General features: G+C 43.5%; 1 protein-coding gene across 6 annotated transcripts in view; it reads left to right on the forward strand.

Moving 5' to 3' along the window:
- The window catches only part of PDLIM5 (PDZ and LIM domain 5), a 266,096-nt gene that overhangs the window by 20,728 nt on the left and 221,662 nt on the right, over nucleotides 1-23,706 (forward strand). For all 6 annotated transcript variants that reach the window (XM_077476564.1, XM_077476565.1, XM_077476571.1 and 3 more), the window contains exon 2: nucleotides 3,938-4,088. In XM_077476564.1, the coding sequence (XP_077332690.1) occupies nucleotides 3,993-4,088 (96 nt within the window). In that variant the 5' untranslated portion in view covers nucleotides 3,938-3,992. The remainder of the gene's footprint in view (nucleotides 1-3,937; nucleotides 4,089-23,706) is intronic.

Genomic DNA, 23,706 nt, shown 5'->3' on the forward strand with positions numbered 1-23,706 from the left:
GGCAGATCCTGCCACTTCCTGTATCCCCCCCCCTCTGTACTGACCATGAAAATCAGGGCTGCCATGGTCAGTGTATGTCCCGTCATCCGCAGCCCTGCTCTGCTCTCATCTCTCCCCATTCCCCCCCCCCCCGCTGCAATTAGCAGAAATACAAGATTAGATATTGCCACTGCCAGCCCTTTATTACAGTGCATTGAAAACATTTTGTTTTATAGACCAACATAAAGTGGCACATAATTGTGAAGTGGAAGGAAAATGATAAATGGTTTTCAACATTTTTTACAAATGTCTGAAAAGCGTGGCGTGCATTTGTATTCAGCCCCCTTTTTTACTCTGATGCTCCTAACTGAAATCTAGTGGAACCAACTGCCTTCAGATGTCACCTAATTGGTAAATTGAATCCACCTGTGTGTAATTTTAATCTCAGTATAAATGCAGCTGTTCTGTGAAGCCCTCAGAGCTTTGTTAGAACCATTGGTGAACAAACAGTATCATGAAGGCCAAGGAACACACCAGACAGGTCAGGAATAAAGTTGTGGAGAAGTTTAAAGCAGGGTTAGGTTATAAAAACCGTTCTCAAACTTTGAACATCTCATAGAGCACTGTTCAATTCATCATCCGAAAATGGAAAGGGTATGGCACAACTGTAAACCTACTACCAAGACATGACTGTCCACCTTAACTGATAGGCCAGGCAAGGAGGGCAATAATCAGAGAAGCAGCCAAAGGGTCCATTGTAACTCTGGAGGAGCTGCAGAGATCCACAGCTCAGGTAGGAGAATCTGTCCATGGGACAACTATTAGTTGTGCACTCCACAAATCTGGCATTTATGGAAGATTGGCAAGAAAGCCATTGTTGAATGAAAGCCATAAGACGTCCCATTTGCAGTTTGCAAGAAGCCATGTGGGGGGCACAGCAAACATGAGGAAGAAGGTGCTCTGGTCAGATGAGACCAAAATAACTTTTTGGCCTAAAAGTAAAACGCTATGTGTGGCAGAAAACTAACACTACACACCATCCCCATTGTGAAACATGGTGGTGACAGCATTATGTTGTGCGGTGCTTTTCTTCAGCAGGGACAGGAAAGCTGGTCAGAGTTGATGGGAAGATGGATGGAGCCACATAAAGGGCAATCTTAGAGGAAACCCTGTTGGAGTCTGCAAAGACTTGAGACTGGGTTGGAGGTTCACCTTCCAGCAGGGCATCTATCCTAAATTTGAATACAAATGCATGCCACACTTTTCACATATTTGAAAAAAAAGTAAGAAATTCATATATATCAAACTGTAAATAAGTGTGTTAAACATTCATAAATAATCCAGTAAAGTCCATCAGAAAAAAAGTGCTCTTATGCAAAAGGTTTATTTATACTTGTGTATCAACAAAAATCCGTATTTCAGTGTGAATGGCAAAATCTTCACAGCAATTCTCAAGTGGCTTAACGGCCCAGTGGGGTCAGCAAAAGAGACAAAGGAGGATCCCATAGTGTGGTAGTTAAAAATCCAGGCTTTTTAACCACTTAACGACCAGCGCACGACGATGTACGTCCTATTTTTGAAGAGGGATATCTCGGTAACGGCAGCAGCTGCTGGCACAACCGAGATATCCATCTCTTCAGGCACCGGTCGTCTGTACGATAACGGTGGTCTCCGGCGGATTCGCCGCGAGATCACCGCTATCGGCAGCGGGAGAGGTGCCACCCCCGCACCTTCCGCCGCTTACCGGAGCCGTTGGTAGCGGCGGACGTGATCGGGTCCTTTTGCTAGCTGTGTATGGAGACGAGTGAGGCTAAGATGGCCCACACTCGTCTCTATACCATAGGAGGGCGGAAGCGACGTCAAAACATCACTTCCGCCCATACCTCTTAAAGGGGTGTGTGTGTGTGTGTGTGTGTGAGGACTTTTTGACCCCAGATCTCATATTTAAGAGGACCTGTCATGATTTTTTCTATTTAAAAGGGATGTTTACATTCCTTGTAATAAGAATAAAAGTGATCCTTTTTTTTAAAAAAAAGTGTAAAAATAAATAAAATCAATTAAAATAAATAATAAGAAAAAAAAGTTTTTAAAACACCCCGTCATGACAGGCTTGCGCACACGTGAGTAGCGCCCGCATATGAAAACGGTGGTCAAACCACACATGTGAGGTATCGCCGCAATCGGTAGAGTGAGAGCAATAATTCTAGCCCTAGACCTCCTCTGTAACGCAAAAAAATGCAACCTGTAGAATTTTTTAAATGTCGCTTATGGAGATTTTTGAGGCTAAAAGTTTGACGTCATTCCACGAGTGGGCGCAATTTTGAAGCGTGGCATGTTGGGTATCAATTTACTCGGTGTACCATTATCTTTCACAATATAAAAAAAAAAAAATGGCTAATTTTACTGTTGTCTTATTTTTTATGTTATTCAAAAAAGTTTTTTTTCCAAAGAAAGTGCGCTTGTAAGACCGCTGTGCAAATACGGTGTGAAAAAAATTTCAATGACCGCCATTTTATTCTCTAGGGTGTTAGAAAAAAAACAATATAAAATGTTTGGGGGATCTAAGTTAATTTTCTAGCAAAAAAAACTGTTTTAAACATGTAAACGCCAAATCTGAAAAAGAGGCCTGGTGGTTAATTAAGGTTAAAACTGCATAGAAAACCATCAATGGCATGCAGACACCCCACCGGATATGACCAAGCTGCTGTAGCTCCTCCTGGCTAGTTTTGTTAAAAAACATTATCAAGGGATAAAGGAGTAATTTTAATATTTATATATATTTTGGATAGAGTATAGCAGGGTAAAACTGTTAGTTCTTCTGTGCCCTCATTGGGGGTATTTCCCTTAATTTATGCCCCATAGCCAAAACAGGAAGTGAAACGGAAAAATCCCTTCAAAGGAATCTTTGGTTGTCACAAGAGTCATCAGAACTAATGCCCCCGCTGTAAGATTTCTCCTCTATTCCTGTAATGTTGGCAACACTCAATTTATGATTTTTTTTTTTTTTTTTTTTTTTTTTTTTTTAAACAAGAGAAATAGAAAGGGTGAATCTCCCTAACATGTGTACAGACAGCAATAAATACCTGACAGGTGTTCATATATCTCTCCACACTATCCAAAACTTTAAAACAAGGTCTTGTCCTTAGTTTTACTAACTGTTTCCATGAAGGTTCATTCGTTGGCAGATTTTGGGTCCTCAAACTTTTTTTTTTTTTTTTTTTTTTTTTTTTTTAAATGGGGCCAGTTCACTGTCCCTCAGACTGTTGGGGGGCAGGATCAATGCAGCCTGTGGTTAAGTTGGGCATTTTGCTATGGTGTTTGAACAGATCTGATTGTATTTGTATGGTCTGGCTATAGACAATGGATTCTTTTGGTTAAACATGTTTTCTAGGTTTAATCAAAAGAAAGACCATACAATACATATCAGATCTTCAGAGACAAAAATGCCCAACTAAAATACCACAGAAGGAATTCTATAAAAGGTAAGCGGAAATCCTGGAAAATTAAGGGAATCTTTTGGGTACCCCCAGGTACTAGTGCCCCATGGAAGATTTTTTTCCCCTCTATTACTCTTTTGGGGACAAACATATATTTTATTTATATTATACCTTTTTTTTTTTTTTTTTTTTAACGTGGGTTTGTTGTTGTGAAATTTGGGTAAGATATTCTTGCTTGCAGTCAAGATGACCAAAATGGTATCGATGAAGTGAAAGTAGGCCGTGGGTCTTTTGGGGCATGTAAAAAAAGTAGTTGTGGGTAAGGATAAACTTTATCAACTAAATTTTGTTTTGGTTCCTGAAAATACTGCAGACATGCTGCACTACCCTCATTATGGATAATACCACATTTGCATGTGCAATGTTGTTAACTATGTTGCAGAAAGTCTGTCAGTATTATGAAAAATGTATTTCTGTATTTTATACTTTTCCTGACTTTTTTCAATCTTTATTTTTTGTAGGGTGCACACATTTCTGGAAACTTTTTTGCTTTTCATTCTCGGAACTTCAGATAAAATGAGCAACTACAGTGTATCTCTGGCTGGCCCAGGTCCCTGGGGCTTTAGACTTCAAGGTGGCAAAGACTTTAACATGCCTCTCACTATCTCCAGGGTAAGCATAATTGATATCAGTAGTGTGTGTGTTTTGATGCCATGTACGTCATACATCACATTGCTTCAGAGTGAAACTGTTATTTATAGCACTGCTTACATATGAAAATCAAGTAAAGCTATGATTTACTATAGCAGACACAAGGTAATAACAGGAATAAAGTCATAACATACTGTATTTATCGGCGTATAACACGCACCAAGTTTAGGAGGGAATTTAAAAGAAAAAAACTTTTAGGAGGGAAGTTTAAGGAAAAAAACTTGCATTTAAATGCCCATTAATGCAGCCTTGTCAGTCATTTGGTGTCTTTGAGGTTTAAAAATGGCGCCGCCGAGATACAGAGCGGATGTCCTGTGTATCTCGGCATTGCTCGGTAGTTCTCAGCCATTCTCGGTAGCCGAGAACGGCCGAAGATAGCAGAGTGCGGCCAAAAATACCCGAAAGCTACCGAGAACGGCAGAAAGGGTTTGAAACAGCAGGGGATCGGTGTATAACACACACACCCGATTTTATATATTTACTTTTATTCCCCCCCCCCTGATTTTAAGGGGTTAAGTGCGTGTTATACACCGATTTTTAAATACGTTATTTTTTTTTTTTCCACTGAGGGACACAGGAATTCAGAAAAGTGGGTTATACTGTTACTTGCAGCTGATTGGGACATTGACACAAACCAAAACACTGTAAGCCACCTCCCATATAACCCATGCTCTACCCAGCTTTTATGCTAGTGTCATAAGAAATTGGGACACTTTTTTTATTTTTATTTTTTAGCAAAAAAAAAAAAGATTTTTTTTCATTTTATTTTATTTTTTCCTTGGTGACTTCAGTCAAGATTCCTTACTACATTGCTACTTAAACTGCTCTGCATAGCTGATTGGCGTTTCCTCAGCATTAGCTTTGGAGGCCGTACTCGGATCCTGCTTGACTGGACATGTGAGACTAGGCTCTGCATTATGGCACTTTCCAGATCATAGTGTATTGTGTTAGTTGGCGATGAAGCCCATTACAGGTCCGGAGCTGTAGCACAGCCCCAGGTGTGCCGGCTGGTCTCTGAAGACACGCTTGATAAATAAGGCCAGGAAGCACTGGGAGCTAACTTGCAATTTCTGGATGCCTTTTTAGTTCACATATCCATCCTGCTGGTATTTACTGTGGTAAGGGTTAGGACTGAGAAAACAAGCGCTGATGTCATCTGCTAGGTGAACTGCTGTGTGTGAACTCTCTGCACTTCCAACCATCCAGCCTAAAGGAAGCACCGCTGCTGGCCTACGGTGACTTGAGTCCTTCTGTGTGTATTTAAACTCCATCAGCACAAACTTCCCACGTTTGTGAGAGCTTAAGGCACTGTCTCACTCTGGCCTATACTGTTGTGTGGAAGCAACATGTTTTCATAAAACGCAGAGCACAGTTACACTGCCGCATGTGACCTTGGTCGATACTGATCTAGTGGTTCTGGGGGCATTTTTACCTGCTATCTCCAGAAGGAACCAACAGCAGTAACCCATAACCTAGGACCACTATTGTTTATAGGGTCTTCATTATCAGAGTTTTTGTCCAGAGGCCTCCATGTCTAGTCTGCATGTTTTAACAGTTAGGGCTTTTGAAGCAGAGTGTTCCAGTAGCTGCTAACTGCCCTCATGTGTCATCCCCTGCAGAGTCTGGTTTTGACCCTCCTAACCCCTTAAACTAGACATCCCTTCCCCATAACATAAAAAGTCAAACTAGAGCGCAACACACAAAAGATAAAAAGTCCATATGAAACATTTTCCCATAGAAGTAAGCATAAGCCGATGAAGATTCAGGGTGTGTGTGTGTGTGTGTGTGTGTGTGTGTGTGTGTGTGATTCCCATCACGGGCACTCGTAACGGCTCACCTTATACACATGACCACTTAATCAACAGGATGGTCATATCACGCTTTCCCAATGGAGCAGTAGTGTAGGTATGGGCTCCCCTGGGTCCTAAACGGGTAACCCTTGGCTTAATCCAAAGCACCTGATCATTATGTGGAGTAAAACACAAAATAGTACTCTTCTTTTTAGCAAATTTATTAACTAAAATAAAGTTACAAAGATGCACAACAAAACGCTCTATACATCCAAATCCAGGGACTGTCAGATAGTAGCCGAACAGATCGCTATGGTTGAAGTAGAGGGCATAACTTCTCCTCCTGTACGTTCTAGGTGGGACTTTGTCAGCGGGAAAGGAGTCATGCTATCACCCTTCACTCATATATGCAAATGCTGCAGTCATGGAAAACCCCAAGGTGGCGTGTGTCTCCATAGTCTAGGAAGCGGCACGGGGTAATGACTGTCATGAAACCAAAGGGCGCTTATAAGAAAGAAGCACTAATAACAAAATAACATATGTGAAATATAATTTTATATTAAAAAAAGATGTCATATCAGCACCTCTTGCCTAATTCACAGTACCAGGCTGGAAGTTACCGAGACTGCCAATACACCTTATGCCTTTTGCCTGGTTCAAGGAGAAACCAAAAGTGCCACAAATGACCCCCACATATTGGCAATAGTAAATTTATCACTCAAATCCCATAAGAGACGCCAAATGAGGGATAAAGCAAAATCTAAAAGAAGGGGGGGGGGGGGGGGGAAGAAGTCAACTCACAGGTATCTGACCACCACAATTAAAAATGCATATATACACACAAAAAAAGCATGCAAAAGTTAACAATTAGAAATAAAACAATTGAGATCAAACTCCATGTGTAAACCCACTGGGGTATACCTAATGCCGTGTACACACGACCTGACAGCAAGGGTCCGACGGAACGAGTCCGTTGGACAATTTGATCGTGCGCGGGCTCCATCGGACTTTAGAAATAGAACATGTGTTACGTTTTCCCACTGGAACTCAGCCGGACCGAGAAATCTGTTCGTTTGGGACAAAAACCGACGCTAGGGCAGCTATTGGCTACTGGCTATGAACTTCCTTATTCTAGTTCTGACGTACGTTATCGTGTTCGAATCTGTCAGACTTTGCGTGTGTGTCCAAGTCCGTTCATGCAGAAAGTCTGTGGAAAGACCTAGTCCATCAAAGTCTGGTCGTGTGTACGCAGCATTAGTTGCCTAATTGAATTACCCAGCCAAGAAAGGGTTAAAACCGCCCACAGTATGCCGCAATAGCGGCGTTTTGCCGGCCGTATTGCAGCGCTGCCCCATTGATTTCAATGGGGAGCAGCGGTGGAGGAGCAGTAAACACACCGCTCCAAAGAAGCTGCTGGCAGGACTTTTCCTGGCGTCCTACCAGCGCACCGCTCCAGTGTGAAAGCCATTGGGCTTTCACATTGTAGACAAAGAAGCAGCAGTTTAAGGGCGAATTGTAGCGCCTGCAAAACGCCCTTTGTGTGTAAAGGGGGTCTTAAGGTGTTGACGTGCTCTCCCAATCTAATATGCAGGGACTTGGATGTTTCCCCTACCAACTTTTGTTTCTCAGCATTAGGAGTATGCATGAGGATGCCTGTCATGAGGGGTGTGGATGTTACTGGGCTATTCCTGTGCTGGGAAGACAGGACAGAAAAAATGATAACCTATACGTTCGTACATACAGAGAAAATGGGCTTTAATTGGGCATAACATGCATTTTGTGCCTTTGCTTGCATATAACATAGCAGCCATACAGACCAATGTCCTCACATCATATGCTCTCTACATTAGTAGTCTCAATGCAGGATTTAAAAGGCAAGTCACAGCACCAACCTACTGACCATTCCACATTATATGTTCTACACATACAACATCATGTGAAGTAAGAAGAATATTTTTTTTTTTTTTTTTTTTTTTTTTTTTTTTTGTGCCTCTCCACTGCATTCTTGTTATAGTCCTGTCATGAACACTGCTTATGTATTTATAACTAGTATATATTTACAGGTAACTTTTCTGTTACCTCAGAAAATTTATTTCTTAATGAGATGTTGAGGTTGTCCTTTTGTAGAAAGTACTTAAGAGTTAACAGCTTGTATAATCCTGGTTCTTGGTTTACAATTTACTATTAAGAATGAGGACATTCGTCATTTGCCAAGTAAATGGGATTAGTCGGAATTCATTGGTTCTTGAGCAGGAACAATTGCCTCTCTTGTTCAGTTTACTTTTCCTACATAAATAGTAAAATTTGTCAGACATATGAATAATTTATGCAATTTTTTTTAAATGCCTTGATGCAAAATAATTTTTACTTGTTTCCATGTCATCTCTGCTTGCTATAAAGAATTCAGAAGCTGTAAACAGATTAGTTGATCTTGTCAGCTATTCTGACCTCAGAAATCCTCAAGTATTTGCTAATTAAATGGTTACACAGTGTTTAAGTAACCCTAAACTGAGAAAGTAGGCAAAGTAACCTTGAAGCTATGCAGCAGCCCCCCCCCCCCCCCCCACCTGGATAGAACCCGTGATGCCTTACTCAGCTTTTTCAGCCCCATAGGGATAGATCTACTTCTGACTTAACAGTGCTTGGACCTGGCAACACTGATAATCAGCTGTTAGATTTTGTTGTCATGTGGCCACTACTGGGGTGTTTTTTTTTTTTTTTATGGGATTAGGCCAGCACTCATGGGGTCTTTCGAGTGCTGTTTCCTGATTTAAAAATTTGAAAGATAGTTGGATGACATAATCTCATGTGGAAGTACCCTTGCACAATTGCCAATTTTGTACTGTATGTAAATATAAATAAGCAGACCTATGTGGTGGGGTCCTAAAATATACATATAAACACACAGGGTGCAACGCTAATTAATGGAAAGTGTTTAAGAAAAGTTCATAATGAAAGGAATCCAGATGATGTACTAATCTTTTCCCGTGGAATTGTTCTTTTGCTAGTGAGATTGCTCAGCAAGGGAATGATTGTGTGTGGTTCTGTTGCATTGCCAATGGCAGAATCTCCTACTATTGCCTTAAAGATGAACTCCAGGTATCTTATTGGTCCAGTTTGGCTTAATGCAAGTATGCATATAACATACCTGAGACTGCTGTGGAATCTGACAGCCACTGCAGTGGTGATACTACTAGAGTGATTGCTTAGTCTTCTGGGTCCCATGCCAAGCGGCTGCTGCACTGCATACTGACAACAGGAAGTTGTTTGCTCAGTATTGCTGCTATTCATAGAACACCTTTTTGTGTGTGTGTGTGTATGTATATATATGTGTGTGTATATATATTATAAATTTTTTTTTTTTTCAATGAATACAAGACTTCTTATTAACTGCTTGCTGACCGCCTCACGCCGATATACGTCGGCAGAAGGGCACGTACAGGCATATTAACGTACCTGTACGTTGCCCTTTAAGAAGCCGCATGTGGGCGTGTGCACCCCGCCACTGGTACGCAACCGCCGTTGGCTCCATGAGTGTGATTGCAGGTCCCACGGACTGTCCGCGGGGATACCCACGATAGTCTCACGGAGAGGGAGAACGGGGAAATGCTAATGTAAACAAGCATTTCTCCATTCTTCCTAGTGACACTGATCACAGCTCCCTGTAATTGGGAGCGGTGATCAGTGTCGTGTCACACACAGCCCCCCCCCCCCCCACACACACACGGTTAGAATCACTCCCTGGGACAAGCTTAAGCCCTACAGCACCCCCTCACTGCCAGTCACATTTACACAGTAATCCAGTGGATTCTTAATTGCACTGATCGCTTTATAAATGTGGTCCCAAAATGGCACCAAAAGTGTCCGATCTGTCTGCCTTAATGTCGCAGTCATGATGAAAATCAATGATTGCCCTCATTACCGTATTTTTCGGACTATAAGGCGCACGTAAAAGCCTAAATTTTCTCACAAAATCGACCGTGCGCCTTATAATCCGGTGCGCCTTATATATGACCTGTTGACATCGCTGGAGTTCTTTGGTTAATGCACCCGGAATGATGGCAAGCACCGAATTAGTTTTCTTCACTTGGGCTTTAACAGTATCTGTCAGATGGGCGCGCATGGAGTCACAGATCAATAGGGATGGAGATTCGTGGAAAAAGCCACCCGGTCTCTTACCGTAAACCGACGTACCGTAAACCTCTCAGGTTGTTCTACTGCGTGACTGATAGCGATGAGTTTGAAATCCACTTCGTAAGCATGTCTCTTAACAGGAGCCATTTTTGGGGCAGCGGGTATACCGTAGAAAATGAACGAATGAATGCGCACACCTCCTGACTAAGATGGCCGTAATGCCCGATCCAAGCAGTGCAGCTTCCTAGCTTTGGTAATCCCACGAAGCTGCACTGCTTGGATTGGGCATTACGGCCATCTTAGTCAGGAGGTGTGCGCATTCATTCGTTCATTTTCTACGGTATACCCGCTGCCCCAAAAATGGCTCCTGTTAAGAGACATGCTTATGATGCGGATTTCAAACTGAAGGCTATCAGTCATGCAGTAGAGCATGGAAATAGAGTAGCTGCGAGAGAATTCAACATTAATGAATCAATGGTACGGAAGTGGAGGAAGCAAGAAGATGCCCTGCGCCAGGTAAAGAAGACCAAACTGAGTTTCCGAGGAAACAAAGCAAGATGGCCACAGTTGGAGGACAAAATTGAACAGTGGGTTATTGAACAGAGAACCGCAGGTAGAAGTGTCTCTACTGTCTCTATTCGACTCAAAGCAACAGCGATCGCACGCGACATGGAGATCAACGACTTTCGAGGAGGTCCCTCTTGGTGCTTCCGTTTCATGAAAAGGTGGAATCTCTCTATCCGCACAAGAACCACTATGTCACAGCAACTGCCAAAGGATTACGAAGAAAAGCTGGCCATTTTCCGTACCTACTGCAAGAACAAGATCAATGAACGGAAGATCCGACCAGAGAACATCACCAACATGGACGAGGTCCCCCTTACCTTTGATATCCCTGTAAACCGTACTGTCGAGAGAACAGGGACCAGTACGGTATCTATACGCACTACAGGAAACGAGAAGTCATCCTTCACTGTAGTTCTCGGTTGCCAGGCTAATGGCCAGAAACTACCACCCATGGTAATTTTCAAGAGGAAGACTCTGCCAAAAGAAAAGTTTCCGGTTGGCATCATCATCAAGGCTAACCCGAAGGGCTGGATGGACGAGGAGAAGATGAGTGAGTGGCTGAGAGAGGTTTACGTCAAGAGACCGGGTGGCTTTTTCCACGAATCTCCATCCCTATTGGTCTGTGACTCCATGCGCGCCCATCTGACAGATACTGTCAAAGCCCAAGTGAAGAAAACTAATTCGGTGCTTGCCATCATTGCGGGTGGATTAACCAAAGAACTTCAGCCACTAGATATAGGTGTCAACAGGTCATTTAAAGTTAAATTGCGAGCTGCGTGGGAGCATTGGATGACAGAAGGCGAACACACATTCACCAACACAGGGAGGCAACGCCGGGCGAGTTACGCCACTATCTGCCAGTGGATCGTGGATGCCTGGGCGAAGGTATCAGTCACCAGTGTAATCCGAGCTTTCAAGAAGTCCGGAATTATCACTGAACAGCTAAGTACCGGTACCGATGACAGCAACGAGACTGACTCGGATACTGATGAGAATGATGAGAGGGATACGGGCGTGCTTGATGCCGAAATCGCCCAATTGTTAAACTCAGACACTGAAGATGAAGAATTTGATGGATTTGCGGGAGAAGAATAAAGTGAAAAAGTGAGTGTCTGTTCAGTTACCGGTGAATACCGTACAAAACCAGTGTTAAGAGTTATTGAAGAATAAAGTGAAAAAGTGAGTGTCTGGTTTTGTATTTAACTGAACAGTGTTAAGAGTTATTGTTATAGACCATTTTATGGTTATTGCTAAAGAGTTGAATAAAATTTGACTTACAGTACCGCATCCGAGTTGTGTTTCATTAAATGCGCCTTATAATCCAGTGCGCCTTATAGTCCGATGCGCCTTATATATGGAAATATCCATTTTATCAGCCGGTCGTTGCTAGTGCGCCTTATAATCCGGTGCGCCTTATAGTCCGAAAAAGACGGTACTATTGAAAAAAAAAATGCCATAAAACTATCCCCCACTTTGTAGACGCTATAACTTTTGTGCAAACTAATCAAACGCTTCTTGCATTTATTAATAATAATAAAAAAAATTATTTTTCATAATTTTGAATTGGAGACGCAGGGTATTGTTGACTAACACCTTTGTCCCTTCTGAAGTCTAAACTTGTGTGTGGATGTTGGGAACCAGATATGCATCAAGTGTGTTTTTTTTATGCTGAAAAGATGTTTCTTTTTCATTTTATTGGGGTTACATTGTGCTACAAGGTTTTTAGAAGTAATGAATAGTGGCGTTCTTTAACTTTTTCTGTATAAGATGTAAAATCTGAAATGGATAACTCTGCAATCAGTTATTGACGACCACTCAAACTGTGCTTTGTTTTATAAGCTCCATTGGAAAGCTCTATATGCTTGGAACATGCCAGAGATAAGAAGCAAAACACTGTCCAGCTGCTTGTGGTACTTGGCTTGTACATCTAAGAGCCTGAAATGAAAGTGAGCTAGTTCTATAACATCTGCTGACTTTCATCCCACCAGTAGAGCAAATGGGTGTCCCTTTCTTCTCTGTGATGTCCCAACAGATAACTTTTTTTTTTTTTTATCTTTCTATCCAGCACAGTATCAGGACTGTTTTTGAAACCCATGTGAGTGGGATTTCTTGATCAAATTGCAGTCTACTTGTCAAGTGGCATATTTCTTAAGTTACACACTACTAATTTACAAGAGTTGTTAGGGGTTTTTATTTTTATTTATTTTTTGTGTGCAAGTGATCATGGACAAATAACTGCAACGGTTTAGTAAGCATCTGTGACTGGCGACTATTTTACGGTAAAAGGTTTTCAATTAAAACACATGCACACCTAAGAAGTAGCTGAGGCATGTTTTATGTTGACTGAGGGTTACTTTTAAAACCCAATTGAACTTGTAGTTTTAAAGCTCAATTACACAAAAATCACCTTTGCAGAGGCCCGGGCCGCTGAAAGGGTTGCATGCTTAAGTTTAGGGGTAGAGGCATATGATAAAATACTTATCGTATTCTTTGCTCCAGCAGGCTTCCTTCACACTATTCAACCAGGCCGAAGCCTCTTCTGCAAGGCACTCCGGTTATGGGGTGCATCTTACTGTGAAGATGGTGAGGGCCCACCCACAACCCGGGGGACTAACAGCCATTTATACCTTGCGGTGCAAGGGGTGGGGACACTACAAGGGTTCCTGTAGTTCAGCTTTTAATCATCTAAAATATGCTCCCAAGTGCATTAAAACAAAAGGTATGTGAAGTCTCAGAGGAAGTAACCTCCCTTTTTTTTTTTTTTTTTTTTTTAACCTATAGGTAAGCCTTATTATAGGCTTATCTATGGGTACTGTAAATATCTCCTAAACTTGCACTGTTTAGGAGATATATTTACTGTGTATGCCCCTGATAACTTCATCAACGCATGCGCTCTGAAGGAACGGACGGATGCCTGTGTCATTTCTTCAGAGCCCTGTGCCGTAACCAGTGGCTCCCGCATGCATGGGCAGGAGTGACATTGTCGCGGTTCCAGCCGCTCAGCACCAGAGCATCATACTAGCTCAATATGCCTTTGTCTTGCAGGAGTTTTTTTTTTTTTTTTTTCTCTCTTGGGGGTTATAACCTCTTTAAGCTGGCTACACATTATATAATCTTGTTCAATTTCCTTTTTTAGCTTTACCTTCAATTATGTAGTGCAAGGGCCTGCCTGATTGGATACAGTTTGAAAGTTTTTAGGTTTTGACCTCATATTATATGGTTTTGGTAAATCCAAAGAAAAATTGTATGTGTAGCCAGTTTTATAGTTAATTTTTCTTTAGAATGCAGCAACAGCCTGATTAGGAAAGCCTAGGCTTAACTGCTTGGGCTGTGGTTGCTTCATACACATTTTTCTAAGGCTGAACCTTGTTTACTGTGAAGCAAGTTCACACAGTGGTGTGCATACACTTAAGAAAATACTGGATGCAAAACTTTTCTTCAGCCCAAGAGCTGCACGATTAATTGTTAAGAATCGAGATTGTGATTCTTTCCCCCCTCGCAATCTTAAAGCTTTTTCCCATTCTATGCAGAGTTCTCTGCTCAAAGACAGCTGTCAAAAAAATAAAGGGAAAAAAAAAACAGGGAGTCTGCTAAGTTTTACAATATTACTCAGCTGCTGAGCTAACTATAAACATTGTACCATTTTATTCTTTAGATCAAAGGAATGAACTTCGGTCTGTAAAATGAGGGAACTACTAATCCTTTTTCTGACACTTGTTGGTTTCAAGTTTAAAATTTATTCTTTTTTTTTGCTAGGAAATTACTTGAACCCCCAAACATTAATAATAATAAAAAAAAAGTGTGTTTTTTATATTTTTTTAATGAGGGGGGAAAAAAATAATAATAAAATAAATGAGGTTAACTTCACCGTTTTTTATTTTTTTATTTTTTTTCCCTCATTAAAAAAATATAGAGTTAGCCCCATTTATTTTTTTTATTTATTTTTTTAATGAACCTAAAAAACCAACAAAGAAACACACACACATTGCACACCTTATTTACTGCAACAGGTATGATGTGGTTTGTGTCTCTACACTAGCGCTCCATGATTCTGGGAAAAACTAGATACATGATTTGTTGCTTAGAATAAAGATCAAGATTCTCTCTCGATTCTCGTGGTGTAACATCTTTCACATTGTACAAAATGGGGGGGGGGGGGGGGGTCATCATGGAGTTCTAGTGTAGAGACAACTACCACATCATACCTGTTGCAGTAAATAAGGTGTGCAGTGTGTGTGTGTGTTTCTTTGTTGTTTTTAGGTTCATTTAAAAAAAAAAAAGTGTTTTAGTTGGGTTTTACGCAAAAGCTTATGGAATTTATGAATTTAGTCTTTCACCTCTACAGTAATGTACCAGGCCCTGCCTGGCTGTGCATTTTAATTGATATCTCTCTGTTATGCAACCATATTTTATTTATTTGCGTTTCCTTTGGTAATGTTTTGTTTGGGGACTCTTAATTGGTACAGAAATCTCTATATATTATGTGGGTAATTATTCTTGTAAAATAATTATAAACCATGTCTATATCTTTTGAAGTCCTAAGAAATGCTTAAGAGTTAGCAATGCTGGCAGGAAACTATTAACGTTGTCTTTCCTAGAATTCTTAAGTATCTTTATATGCAGTGCAGGAAAGGCCTTCTGATCATTAATTTCCTTTTTCCTTTCATTATTTGGGATCTGTTCCCAGTAGTCACTTAACCAATTTTTGACCTGGTTGTTTAGGCATTCCATTATAACAGCTGCTTTACAAATGTTTGGGGAGATATGTATTAATGCTCATTTTCAGTTCCAAGTGTACTAGTAACTATTTACATATATGTTATATTTTTGGGATAAGGATGACACTTTTATTTATATACATTAGTCACAAGTCACAGGGTATTGTAGCTCATTGGCAGTGCAAAAATAGTGAGTTTACTCTACACCAGAAGTGTTTCAGAGCTCTTTCTGCCCACTTTAATTTAAAGACTGCAAAATTCACAAATGTATTACTTCCCACACAGGGGGGTTCTCACTATTTTAATACGACAGAGCAATATTTAAGCCTCATGGCTCTTTGCAGCTCTATTACTCAGGTCTCATGCCCTGGTCCTAAAGATTATCTATCTAGCACCGTCCCCAGTCCTAGTACACAAACACTGTACTACTTTTAGCCCTGTTTCCTTTACAGGTCCCAGCTGTTCCATCTCTGACTCTCTCTCCAAATCAGACTTCGGGCAGCTTGACCCCTGGGTGAGACCTTGTCTCTTGGATTCTTTCTCAGACTCAGGCCTCTGGCTTGGGGCACCTCTGACCCCCTTGGTGAGACCCTGTCTCTCAGCTTCTTGACCTGACCTGTCCTGGACAGCATGGGTCTCCCTTACAATCACTGACCCCTTTGGGGTCCCAGTTGTTCCATCTTAAGCTGGCCAGAGCTATTTTCTTTCCTGCAACCACAGTCAGTGTTGATTGGGGGGAGGGGGCAATCCCTCCCACAGAGCGAATGTGTTTGTTTTTTTTGTTTTTTTTTCCTGGCGGGGACGGCCTCCAATTTATCACACCCCCCCACCGCTAACAATAGTCGCAAGTAAAATCTGGCAGGCTGGTTGTACCCAAGTTGATCAATCCCGGCGAGATTGGAACAGTCTGTGTCGGGCTTTAGATAGCCTGTTTGCCTTTCTTGGATACCATAAGGCATCGTAATCCAGTGTGCGGATGTGCTCACAGGTGGAGGGACTACTGGATTCCACTGTTAGGCTGACCAGACGTTGTTCGAATTAAGGCTGGTTCCTGGTGAACTGTCTGGCCGGTTTTTATGAAGTGGATGGGCACTGTGAGCTTTACACTTGTTACTTAGTAACATCTTTCGGACACATTTGTTTTTCATTTATTTTATATGGACAGTAACGTAGATGTTGTTTTATATTCTCCCCCCCCCTTTTTATTTATTTTTTATTTTTTTGAGACTGATACGAATCTTTATACACAAAATTGTATGCATTAGTTTGGATTTATGTACGTTTTAATCGAAATTTGGGTATCCTAGTGCTGGGCTTTATGAAGTGATGCTCACTTCTGTTGTAAAAGAAATGTGTCATTAGGGAAACCTAGGTCGCAATTGCCACATTTTGCTGAATATGCTTGTTTCTTGGCTCTCCTCCGGATTCATTTGTTTTGGTTCTGTAGATTGCTCATCCAGGACAAGCATACGCTTTCGGGGTCTTTGACTTAGACAGTATGAAAGCAAGTGAATTCACGAAATGGCCAAGCAATCTGCATTTTTAGAGGGAAGTTGGCAGCTTTATCCCCTATACTTTACAGGTTTAGAGAAGGTGTGTCTGTTTTTTTTTTTTTTTTTTTCCAAGACATTGCTGCAGTGTACTAGCCCACTGCATTCTTTTTTTACAGCCGCAGATTAGGCTCACACCTGCCTTGAAAGTTTGATACCGGAAGCAGAGCACTGATTTCAAAAATGACGTTCCTGGAAATTACAGTCTGGATTTTGGCCAAGGATTACTAACTCTCTTTTTTTTTTTTTTTTTTCCCATTCTGTGTCTGTTGTAAGCTGGGAATGGGTATATGGCGCTCCTTTGGGTGAACAGCATTTTGTTGGCACAAAGACCAGTCCAGTGGCTTCTAGGCAGAGGTGTGTGTGTTATAATTATTACTATGTATGTGATGCATTTCAAAATGGGTTTCCTTTAGTTTAGTGCATCGCATCAGCACATGTTCTGCTGAAGTAACAGCCCCGTGTGTGTGTGTGTGTGTGTGTGTGTGTGTGTGTGTGTGTGTGTGTGTGTGTTCTGCAACACATAGATGTGAATCTGCCATTTTAACAAAAAAAAAAACTTGTTTTGCATTTGTGTTCTTGGGGTAGACTATTGCAGCTTCTGTGTTACTGGATGTTGTGCTACATTACCCCTAACAAAAATAACAAAAAAATGCGAGTATGTAAGCCAGCTTTAAGTACATCAAATAGAACACCCTCCAAGTATTAAAAATGGAATTGAACTCAGAAAAACATACCTTTTCTTCCAGAGTTGGGACATTTGCATCTTCGCTACCTCGATTGACTGTCCTAGGATGATGCAGCTCCTATGTATGGGAGTTGATTTATTCTGACAGAGGAATGTCAGGAATATTGTAGATCAGGGGTCTCCAAATATTCTAAACAAAGGGCCAGTTTACGGTTCAACAAACTTTCCCAAGGCGTCTTTCAGGACAGCACCTGAGAGATAGCGACTCCACCCTCCTCGTTAGGAAACACCTTCTTCCTCCAGACTTTAAAGGGAGGCGCCTCCCTACCACACATCAGTTTTTGTGTTTCCTCCGGCCCGGAGGGAACACCTTTTGGGAGGGAGTCTGTTTCTCTTAGGTGTTCCTGAGGGACTAGGCTTCTTTCCCTTTTTTTCCTCCTTTAAGAGACCCGCTGTCCTCCCGACCTACCCACGCCTCGTCAGCGGTAGCAAGCGGGCTCCTCATCCCCTCTTGTGCTCGGAGAGAGCCGAAGATTCGGTGGCCCGCACGTTCGTAGGCGCGGCGGCGCGCGTGTGCCGCCGCCATGTTTTTTTTTTTTTTGTTTTTTTTTTTTTTCGGCGGTCGCGCCGGAAGTGACAGAGCGGGTCATCGGGTCAGCTGAAACGTCGTTTCCGGCGTGGACGCAGGGGGGAGGAGGGAGGACAGGTGCTGGTGCCTATTTCCGCTTCCGGTCCGGTGCAGCTGCACGGCGTAACTCCGGAGGCGGCGTTTAGCCACAAGTGGATCTCTGCACACCTGTTATGGAAGATTCAGCGTCTGCAGCGGTGGGGACAGGCACAGGCACCAGCAAAGCCCAGGTAAGAGGCAGCAGTTAAAGTCTGCCTTTCTTTTCCTATTTCCTGGCGTTTGGTCTCGCTCTCTCTCCTTTTTTTTCCCCCCTGGTGGCAAGGGGCCTGTCTGGGCACTAGAAGCTGACTGGTTTCTTCTCAGTGCACCTGTGTGGTGATCCCTATCAAAGCTGAGACTGGGTCTCACTAAGGGTTCCCTGTTTTTTTTTCCCTTTTTTTTGTCTTTTTCTTCATAGGCTAAGAGCTCTGACCCAAAGAAAAGATGTCCTTCTTGCAGGGCCAAGCTGGGAGAAAATTGGAAGAAAACCTTATGCAGTCCCTGCATTACTTCTTTAGTTAAGGAGGAATCTGCCTCTGTATGTGAGGATCTGGTGGCCTCTGTAAAGAAGGAGCTGTACGCCACGATCCAGAATTTTCGTGACTCACTAGCAAACCCGGCTGCTAGTCAGCCTTCCACTTCAGAGTCTTCCCAGGGGTCTCTCTCAATCCCGGTGTTAGAATCTCTGCCTGAAGACCCTTCAGATAGGGAAAAGCAGTCCACTGCTCTTTCCGTTAAAGATTCGGAAGAGGAGTTGGAGGATTCTGAGGTAGCCCCCTCTAAATTCAAACTGTCCCTTGAAGAGGTCGATGGGCTCCTTAAAGCCATTCATGCTACGCTTGGTTTAAGTGAGGAGAAAAAGGAATTATCACTCCATGACCGCATGTATGCTGGGTTGGATGAGCCTAAGGGCCGAACATTCCCAGTTCATCCGGTCATCTCTGAGGCCATTAGGAAAGAATGGCAGGATCCAGAGAAAAAGCCCTTTTTCTCCAAAGCCCACAAAAGGCGTTTTCCTTTCGAGGAGGACCCTGCAGCAGTATGGAACAAGGTGCCCAGACTGGATGCCGCCTTTTCCCAGGTTTCAAGGTCCACGGATCTGTCCTTTGAGGACATGGGAGTTTTGAAAGATCCGATGGACAAACGCATGGATCTTTTGCTCAAGAGATCACGGCAATCAGTTATGAGCAATTTAAAACCAGCAATGGCCACAACGTGTGTAGCCAGAAACTTAGAATACTGGATTAACCAGTTAAAGTCACATATAGCCGCAGATTCCCCTAAGCAGGAAATTTTTAGATTCTTTTCCTACTTTGATTACGGCAGTGGCTTATGTTGCAGATGCCTCAGCTGAGGCAATTAAGATATCAGCCAGGTCAGCAGCTCTAACTAATGCTGCAAGAAGAGCCTTATGGCTTAAGACCTGGCCGGGTGACTCGGCTTCAAAGAATAAGCTGTGTGGGTTACCCTTTTCAGGAGACTTGCTCTTCGGCTCTGACCTCGATAATATTCTTGACAGGACAGCCGATAAAAAGAGATCCTTTCCGGTCAAAAAGAAAAAGCAGGTACCAAAACGTCTTTTTCGACCTCAAAAAACTCAGGATCAGGACAGCAAGTTGCAGGGGAGAAGGAAAAGTTGGTCCGCCCCGAAGCCGAAGGGTAGAGGCGGAATTCTCTTCCGTCCTCCTACACAGGCCGAAAAATCGCAATGACTCGTCTCTGCGGGTGGGCGGAAGACTACAAGAATTTCTTCCGCAGTGGTCAGGGATAACTTCAAATCAGTTTATCCTGACCATTCTCGCGCAGGGTTACTCACTCGAGTTTGTCAACGACCCCCCAAAAAGGTTCCTGATTACCAACACCCCGCGGGACCCAGTAAGGGCCCTGGCCATGAAGTCCTCTCTAGAGGAACTGGTGCAACAGGGCGTAGTAGTACAGGTACCCCTGCAAGAACAGCAGGAGGGGTTTTATTCCCATGTTTTCCTAGTAAAGAAACCGACAGGGAAATTTCGGTTGATTCTCAACCTAAAACCTTTAAACGAGTCCATAAGGTACAGGAAGTTCAAAATGGACTCAATTTTTTCGGTCAGAAATCTGTTGACGCCAGGATGTTTTATGGCGTCAGTAGATTTAAAAGACGCATACCTACATGTTCCGATCTCTCCCCAGTCTCAGAAGTTTCTCAGGCTGGCAGTGAGGTTGGGGGGTGTGGTTCATCATCTCCAGTTCAGGGCCCTACCCTTCGGCCTGTCATCATCTCCCCGAATTTTTACCAAAATAATGGCAGAAGCTTTAGCGCCACTGCGTCTCCAGGGAATCGCAGTTATTCCTTATTTAGACGATCTGCTGTTTTTCGCCCCATCCAGCGAGGAATTGCAGACCAATCTAGGCAAAGCTCGCAGCCATCTGGAGGCGTTGGGTTGGATTTTGAACCTCCAAAAGTCGTCCCTAAACCCATCTCAGGAGATTCGGTTTTTAGGGTTTCTGATAAATTCGGCGGAGCAAAAGATCTTCCTTCCCTTAGACAAAAGGGACAGGATTTCCGGTGCAGTGTCTTTATTACAGACCAGCCAAAATCTGACAGTAAGACAGGTTATGTCAGCTTTGGGGGTTCTGACTTCAGCAATGCCAGCAGTCCAGTGGGCAAGAATGCATTTCAGATGTCTGCAGGCTTTCCTTCTAAGATCTTGGGATCACACAGTGGCATCCCTAGAGGCAGAGGTGAGAGTGTCAACCCAGGTAAAAAGGGCCCTATGGTGGTGGAAAAGACAGGATGTCTTATCGGAAGGGTTAGTCTGGGCTTTTCCAGTCGGGAAAAGACTAACAACCGACGCCAGTTCCTGGGGGTGGGGAGCCCATCTAGGAACACGTTTCACTCAGGGGTCCTGGGCCAAAGAGGAGACAGTAAGGTCCTCAAACTGGAGAGAGCTCAAGGCGATTGCCTTAGCTCTGGAATTGTTTGTTCAGGAGCTTCAGTCTCATCACGTCCAGGTCCTAACAGACAATGCCACGGCAGTGGCTTATTTAAACAGACAGGGGGGTACAAGAAGCAGGTCGCTTCAGGTACTGGCCATGGAGATTCTTCGGTGGGCGGAAAAACATTTGTTATCCCTATCAGCAGTCCACTTAAAAGGGGATCTAAACAGGGTAGCGGACTTCCTAAGCAGAAACGCTATTCGGGAAGCGGAATGGTCTCTAAACCCGGAGGTATTCACAATGATTGCCGGAAAATGGGGTTTACCAGAGGTAGACCTGTTCGCCTCAAGGGTGAACGCCCAGGTTCCCCAGTTCTTTTCCCTGGACAGTCGCGATGGCTCGCTGGGCACAGATGCGCTAGCTTATCCATGGGAATTTCGTCTTTGTTATGCTTTCCCCCCCATTTCAGTTAATCCCGTTAATTTTAAGAAAAATTCAGAGGGAGAAGGTGCCAGTTATTCTAATCACGCCCTTTTGGCCAAAAAGGGCTTGGTTTTCGACAGTTCTAGGCCTGGCAATCAAGCCTTGTTGGCGTCTGCCCCTCAGACACGATCTGTTGTTGCAGGGCCCAGTGAACCATCCAGGAGTGGCCAGCCTGGCCCTCCACGGCCTGGTTTCTGAAAGGCAGCTCCTTAGGAGCAAGGGGTTTTCCAACCGTTTAATCTCGACCCTTTTAGCAAGTAGGAAAAGGGTTACGAGGGCCATTTATTCTAAGGTCTGGAAGCGTTATAAAACTTGGTGTTTGTCAGCCGCCCAGGTGACAGGGAGCCTTGTCTCCATCTTGGAGTTTTTACAGGATGGAGCAGACAAGGGACTGGCAGTTAGTACCCTGAAGGTGCAGGTAGCAGCCCTGACAGTGTTCTTAGAAAAATCTGTGGCCTCAGATCCGCTGGTGATCAGATTCTTTAGAGCTCTTAAAAGATCTAGGCCAGCTCCTGTTAAGGTTTTTCCTAGATGGGATTTGTCGGTAGTCCTACAGTCTCTAACAAAAGGGCCTTTTGAGCCTCTTGTGGAGGCTTCCCTTAGGTTTCTCACATTAAAAACCGTTTTTCTGATTGCCATTGTCTCTGCACGCAGGATCAGTGAGCTAAATGCTCTGTCAGTTAAAGAACCATATCTTTCCATTTTTCCTGACAGAGTTATTCTTAGAACAGACGCAAAGTTCTTACCGAAGGTAGCTTCAGTGCAGAACCGTATACAGGACATAGTACTGCCAACCTTTTGTGTTAACCCCAAAGGAAATAAGGAGACTTTTTTCCATACTTTGGACATCAGGAGGACTCTGCTGAGTTATTTAGAAAGGACGGAGTCCTTCAGGCGTTCAGATTCACTGTTTGTACTCTTCTCAGGAAGAAAAAAGGGTTTTCAAGCTTCTAAAGTTACTTTAGCTAGATGGCTGAAATTAGCTATCTCGGAGGCAAATTCCCAGGCAGGGTTATCTCCTCCAGCAGAAATTTGTGCACACTCAACCAGGGCTCTGGCGTCTACGTGGGCAGAGAGAGCTGGTGCCACCCCGGAGCAGATCTGCAAGGCGGCGACATGGTCGAGTTTTCACACATTTGTGAAACATTATAGACTGGATCTCACTTCTGCCAGCGATCAGGCGTTTGGCAGAAAGGTCCTGCAAGCTGTTGTCCCGCCCTAAGGGGTAAGTCTCTGTTATCCTCTCAGGTGCTGTCCTGAAAGACGCCTTGGGAAAGACCAAGTTAGACTTACCGGTAACTTGTTTTCCAGAAGTCTTTCAGGACAGCAAGCATCCCGCCCTATGGTATTATATTATGCTACGCTGTGACTAACGTATGTGTTTGTGTTCCAGCCGGGGCCGGAGGTTCTCTTCTACAACTGATGTGTGGTAGGGAGGCGCCTCCCTTTAAAGTCTGGAGGAAGAAGGTGTTTCCTAACGAGGAGGGTGGAGTCGCTATCTCTCAGGTGCTGTCCTGAAAGACTTCTGGAAAACAAGTTACCGGTAAGTCTAACTTGGTCTTTTCTATCTGTCTGCAGAGCGGATCGGACGAACACGGACACACGGTCCGTGCTCGTCCGATCCCCATAGAGGAGAGCGGAGATCTGACAGGGCGGTCCCTGCACAGTGTGCGGAGACCGCCCTGCCGGCCGCAGCCGGCTCAGCGGGGACAACGGAGCGATCCCCGCTGAGCGAGCGGATCTTCACGGGGTGGATCATTACTGATCCGCCCCGTGTGAAAGAGGCCTTAGGCTGGGTTCACATTATTGCAAATTTGATGTGGGTTTCCCCGCATCCAATTTGCATGTCAGGAGGCTGTGACCAGCTCTCAATGGAACTGGTTCACACAGCTCGGGGACGGCTGCATAACAAATTGCACAGGAGTCCTGTGTGTCGTCTGAATTCAGCCAAAAATGTTGAACCGAAATTGGACCTGAAACGGTGAACAGGAATGCACTGGAACCCTGCTGCGAGCCACTCCGCACGGCAGTGTGAACCCAGCCTTAATTGTTTGCTCTTCTAGTTT

The sequence above is a fragment of the Lithobates pipiens genome, unplaced genomic scaffold (genome assembly GCF_037356315.1).
Source record: "Lithobates pipiens isolate NorthernLeopardFrog02 unplaced genomic scaffold, aLitPip1_a1.2 Scaffold_13, whole genome shotgun sequence".
Classification (NCBI taxonomy): domain Eukaryota; kingdom Metazoa; phylum Chordata; class Amphibia; order Anura; family Ranidae; genus Lithobates; species Lithobates pipiens.